Source organism: Malania oleifera, chromosome 9 (assembly GCF_029873635.1).
Source record: "Malania oleifera isolate guangnan ecotype guangnan chromosome 9, ASM2987363v1, whole genome shotgun sequence".
NCBI classification, from domain to species: Eukaryota; Viridiplantae; Streptophyta; class Magnoliopsida; order Santalales; family Ximeniaceae; genus Malania; species Malania oleifera.
The window spans coordinates 10752921-10759375 of NC_080425.1; the positions used below are offsets into that span (position 1 = coordinate 10752921).

Consider the following 6455-nt stretch of genomic DNA (forward strand, 5'->3'; position numbering starts at 1 on the left):
CCAATGCACACACATTCATGCACGTGCTCATTCATGCATGCACACACATTCACGCACATACACATCCATGCATATACATGGCCATGCATTCGTGCTCACACATGCATCATGCATCATTCATGCATTCTAACATACACCTGAACACACACAAACTCACGCAAAAGGCAACGCGCTTTGATGATCTCAACCAAGACCTTAAACTGGTTTTTCCCCGGACCGGTTAGTGCTTAACCGGCTCCTTCCCCGAACCGGTTCACCTCGGTTTTCTTCATCTCACTTGTTTATCATTATTTAACAGAAAAATCACAAAATCCTCAGAAAATCCCAAAAATATTTTTATACTTTGATTTCTATGGTTTTTATTTTGTGTTATTCTGAAGTGCGGGAAAAATCACAAAAATCATAAAAAAAAATATTTTCACACTTAGAAAAATCACAAAAATATTTTTAGGCCCAAAAAATAAATTTCATCCCAAACAAATTTCAAAAACCTCCCGAAATATTATTTTTCCTACTTAGAAAAGTCCTATGAGATTTCAAAATCCGGGAGAGTATTTTGTACCTTATTTTCTTGATTTTCCATCCCGATAATTGCAACAAAGGGCATGGACTCTTCGGAGTATTGGATTGCCCCAGTTCTGAGGGAATACCCATATAGTATCTGTATCGTGTATTTTCTTTGATTTTTGGAAAGGAGTAATTTTGAAAAGTTTATTAGATTTATTTTGGGATAATTTTCGATTTATCTAGTACCGTTCGTAAGAACGGGCGCATAGGGCATGCTAATACCTTCCCATCGCGTAACCGTACTCTTGAGCCCGACTCTGGTGACGCACACCGATTCTACCCCTAATGAGGTAGCAATCAAGTGTTTCAACCGCAGTTCAAAAGGTTAGTGATGACTCCATCACACATTATTTTTTTTCACGAAAATCACTTTTTAAAAACACACATTCATTTTTCCTAGTTCATAGTCGCACCCCATTTGCCAAAGTGGTCTTTGGTGGGTCCGGGACGTCGCGATAGCTTGGCGACTCCGCTGGAGACATTTGAGAGTCGAGCTAGTAATTAGTTGAAAATTATCCTAAAATTCAAATATGATAAGCCTTTGAGAGTGCTCCCTTTAGTTTTTGTACAGATTAATAACTTGGTTGCATATATGTGAATAATTGTGTGTATCAGATTAATTGTAAATGCTTTGATTGCTTTGGTACTTGAATAAGCATGTGATTAGTTTTGATTACTTTAGCTAAGCATGTGATTAGTTGTGAATATCTTGAATAAGCATGATGCTTTGTTTTCTTTGCTGTTTTGTTAAGTATGTGTTTAATTGTGAATTCTGTGTTCAAACAAGCATGCGAATAAATGTGGGGATGGTGGGATTAGGATAAAACTTGTAAATTCACACACTTTCACCAGCCTTCAACCCGGGCTTTACCCATTAGGAATAGAAAGGAGCACACTACCGTTAGCCCTCACGGGAAATGGTCCTTGGGGGTGCGCGAACCACTCCGCTTAGTGCGAGCTTTGTCCGAACCTCTATGAGGGAGGATGGAGTTTCATACAGGGGACCTGTTGTTAATAGGGATTAGAGCCTACCCACACATAATCGTCCGGAATCCCCCGCTTAGGATAAAGCCTCAGAGAATCCCGTGTATATAACTACCCTAGGGCTGGGACAGAGGCCACGTCCTTCTCCACACGTTGAAATCCATGTCTACTGTATATATCTATTGAAATGCCTTGTGTTGTGTTGTATATTCTACATTCATGTTAGACATCCATACCACTTAGCCAATATTTCGAAAAGTCCAATAGTGAGACCATGATCCATTCTTCATGAAAATAAAACACCTAATTTAAGCATTCTTTTTTTTAAAAAAAGGGGTTGGTCCAATCTTTTTTGAATAACCCAAGCACAGCCTTTTCCTAAGCGTGCAAACTACCCGGCCAGACCTAATTTTCAAAAAGCCAAATCCAGATTTTAAGAGATGGACTTCGGTCCCGTTGCCCAAAAATCTAGGTCAATATTTTTTTCAAGCCTAACTCTCTTTAAGCGCACCAGGGCCGACTCCTTTTAAAAAAACCCGGGTACCCAAGTCCTCACTAGGGAAGTGAATGATTGAGTAGAGAATTGAATACCTGGCAGATAAGGTCGGCCTTTTAGGGTCATCAAAGGAAAATAAATGCGCGTCGAGGGTCGTTTCAATTTTGAAGTCTCTCATTAGTTGAAAAAGCTTTTTCAGAATTCTAGCAAAGTGGTTATTAGGTTGCATTCCATGCACCTCATTCATAATTCCACACATAGCCATGCATGATAGGCTCATCCTTATGTTGCCAAAACCCTAAGATAGCTCAAATTTATTTCGTGATAGATCCAATGACAATATGCAAAGAAGAGGAGATTGCGGTCCAGGCCTATTCTAAAGCTCTACAAAACCATCACAGGGATAGTCTATATCATAGCCCAGAAAACGAGCTGCCAGCTCGAGTCAAACTTGATATTAGAACCAATGCCCTGAAAGAGATAAGGAAAATCTGGATTGATTGGACAACTGAGAAACGACTGCGTTTTTCAGAGTCGTATGGTCACATAGGCTCCTTGCTACATATAACTATCAATCATGATGTAGTGATCGTCCTAACATAGTTTTGGAACCTCCTTAACATTGCTTCACCATGGAGAGGGTAGACATGGCTCCTACCATAGAAGAATATGTATCTCTGCTGAACTTGCCAAAGGACTACAAAGCTTATGTGCCTAATCCCATCGCTTTATTCAGAAAGGAGCTAAGTAGGGTAACTTGTGTTAAGGCCCAAAGAGTGAATGAAAAAGTGGGCAAGGATGCGAAAGCCATCTCCTGGGAAGTATTGAAAGCGCTAGTGAAATCGGAAGAATCATAAGAACGTCATATGAGCATACTGGCCCTCGCCATCTATGGGTTGTTGATATTCCCAAAAGAAATAAGGGTCATTGATTAGGGAGTTGTCTCATTTGTGTCCCAAGTTCAAAAAGGGGTCAATCCAGAGCCAGAAATCTTAGTGAAAACAATTCGGTCTCTGGATTATTGCCGATCTAAAGGAAAGAGCCGATTGAAGTGTTGTGTTCCATGGCTCTATGTGTGGTTCATGAGTCATGTGCTGTGCAAGGAGAACCATTTCCATCTTGTGTACTCAAGACTTCGGATTCCGCTAACAGACTTTGAAAAGGCTTCGTGGGAGCAGCATTCGAGCAAAAGAGAATGGGCCAAAAGAATACGCAATTGGGAAACTAAATGGTTTTCATGGATGGCAATAGGGATGGGGAGTTCTTATATGATCTACCAGTGTGGTAACTTCCTCGTGGGTCCCATTAATGGGCCCATGGGGAGGGACTGCGTACGCTCCCCTCATGTTCAGGAGGCAAGTAGATTCTAGCCAGTTCATACCGATGACTCATGGGTTAAGTGAATTAGAGTTCGATTACAACCAGGAAGAAGCCCATAAGTTAATTGGAAAATTTGTAGCTGCATGGAGAACTATCTATATCATCAGTTCTAGTGAGCGTTTGATAGAAACACGGGGAAATTATGACAGTTGGATCACCAACAGAGTTAACCCTCAAATCGCACAAGTCCCACAAGGAGCATCCCCAAGTCAACCTGGGCTAGAAGGACTCATGAAGGTAGAACTTGTCGCCAAAAGAGCAAGAGATGGGGAACGCCAGATGAACCTTGGGTGTCAATAAGTTTCGAAGCGAAAAAAGACTCAATGCATACAAGCCGAAGAATAGGTAATGGCAATTAGAGGAGAGCTCCGAAATGAGGCTCAGATCAACTTAACCTTGCTGAAAAGGGTCTTGGGCACACTTAAAAGGGATATGGTTGTAATTGGAAAAGGGATAGGAAACTTGTCTATGTACCCATTTCGTGAATTAATGAAGGCTATTTTAATGGTTTTGGCAACTCAATTGTTTGATGTCATACATTGCACAGTTCATTCTCATTACATCCATGTATTGAACATTCATGACATTACATACTCATGCATACATTGTCCTGAAGCATGAGTTATCTGTGCAGAAGCAAAAAGGGCTGAAGAGGTAAGTAAATAAAAAAACTCCCATTCTAGAAGTGAATCATGAAAGGAAAGGGGAGAAAGGGCAGTTGCAAGCTCTGCAAGGAGCAAATATGTTCGATTCAGTAGACACTAGTAACCCTGGTTCAGAGTTCGATTCAATTTTTCCTCCAAGGATCCAAATCCCAAGCTTCAAGAAATTCAGTGGGACCGAGCGCCCATTTGCTCATTTAGGAATGTATCTCCGAAAGATGGTTGCGCATGCTGACAACGATGATCTACTCTTCTATTGTTTTCGAGATAGCTTAACTGAGGAGGCTCTAGCATGGTATAACCGAGTAAAAGTTTGCACCTGGGAGAATTTGACTCACGCTTTTGTTGCTCAATATAGTCATGATGCAACTTTAACTGCAAAGAGTATGGAGGAGAGGACAAGCGAGTGCTCTCATCAAAGGAAAAAGACGATAGCACTGGGTCACCCTTTGACTGAAAAAGGGAAGGTAGTTCATCGATGTGATGACCCTCTAGAAAGGACATGTGTTGTATGTTTCCCTAGAGGCACCCCCCGGAATGGTCCCGATTGGGTAGTCACCAAAGGAAGAATTAAAGGGGCAATCAATACTGGGCAAGCAAGATACACCAAGTCCGAGCAAATTCTGCCCGAAGGGGTCGGTAAAAACAAAGATGAAGAAGCCCAGATAATCCAAGGGAGGCATTGTCAAAAAAGCCAGCACTGTGGGCATAGAAACAATTTCGGACCCAGCACTAATAGGATAGCATGAGTAGGCGCAAGACCTCTGAATATTTACTCCAGGCCTACACCCACCCATCCGAACATTCAGAAACATGGAAATGGTCCTAATAGGATCGAGCCAATTCCTATGTTTTATTCAGAATTGCTCCTTCAATTGCTTGAAAGAAAGCTCATCTCAGTCATCCCCAACATACCTGAACGGCACCCCCTCCCACAATGGTACAATTTGGATGCCCGATGCACATTTCACTCCAACACCCCTAGTCACACCATTGATCGTTGCTGGGCACTTAAGTACAAGGTATAATCACTAAGAGATGCAGGATGGTTGGTATTTTATGGCAAAAAGCTCGGTATACAAGGGAATCAGTTGCCCAATCATAGCGGGGGGCATAGATAAGGCCATTGGTTGAAGGACTGATTAGAAATGATGTCGGAAAATGAATCATGTGATAAGAGGGATGCTTTTATGAGTCCTTTCTATTTTAAACATTTTGAATTTGAATTAAATGAAATGCATTTCAGTCTCATCGCATCACCTTGTGCCAAATTTTTTCCATTTTAGTTTGCATTTTGTGCTTTGACACTGGAAACGATTTTACGAGAACAAAGGACTTGGAGCCCGTAGTTAGTTGATTTTGTGAATCTACTCAAAAACAAAAACAAAAACAAAAAAAAGACAAAAAAAACAAAAAAAACAAAAGGAAAAAAAAAAGAGAAAAAAAAAAAGGGAAAGAATGAAAAAAAAAAAGCCTCCAAGTTGGAATTTAGTAAGGACCCCACTGCAAGATATGGTCTAGGATCCATTTTAGGAAAGGTAGGAAAAAATGACCTATCAAACTTTACATTTGCTCGACGAAAGCAAAGAACAAAGTCTCCTGTCTTCATTTTCCAAATCATGATCGGTATCTTAGGAGTATAATGATTATATTCTAATCAAATGAGGGGTGGCCATCTTTGGTCGACCAGTCTTTCCATAAAGAACCAAACAATAATTTACCATTTGTTAACGAACTCCACAGCTGAAACTGAATACATAGCGGTTGGGGGTTGTTGTGCACAAACATTATATATGAAACAACAACTAAAAGACATCAATCTCCAATATCTTATCAAGAACAAAACACATTGACATTAAACATCATTTCTTGAGAGATAATGTTCAAAAGGGAGAAATAACTCTTGAGTTTGTCAATACAAATTATCAATTAGCTGATATATTTAAAAAACCACTTTCAGAAGATCGATTTGTATTTATTAGACAAGAATTAGAAATGTTACATATACGTGAAGTCAACTAGAAGAAAGAACAGAGAAATATAAATGCAGCCTGCATGGCAGGCGCCTGAGAAGCTACTGCCTATTGAAATATAACTCAACAGGTGCCTAACCCTTTGAAGATTGGCGCCTGACAAGTGGCGGCCCAATTTTAAAACATGCGAAAAACATCTCTTTTTAAACCCCAACCTCCTGTCTACTTTTCTACATCTCTCCAAAATCTTTTCTTTCTCCCTTACCTCTCAATCCTCCCCTCAAAACCTTCCCTACTCCATCACCACTTAACCACATCAAACCCTAAACCTCCTCATCCTTGGGTTTTTTGGTTCTCAAACAACTTCTCAATATGGCGAGAATGAAAACAGTC

The 6455-nt window shown here is 40.4% G+C and overlaps 1 protein-coding gene across 1 annotated transcript; it reads left to right on the top strand.

Annotated features, from left to right (window-relative positions):
* Window positions 1-3775: 3775 nt before the first annotated feature.
* Window positions 3776-4838, top strand: LOC131163357 (uncharacterized). Its single transcript, XM_058119952.1, has 3 exons — window positions 3776-3934; window positions 4044-4081; window positions 4127-4838. The coding sequence occupies exons 1-3, from the start codon at window positions 3776-3778 to the stop codon at window positions 4836-4838; spliced, it is 909 nt and encodes a 302-aa protein (XP_057975935.1).
* The last annotated feature ends 1617 nt before the right edge of the window (window positions 4839-6455 follow it).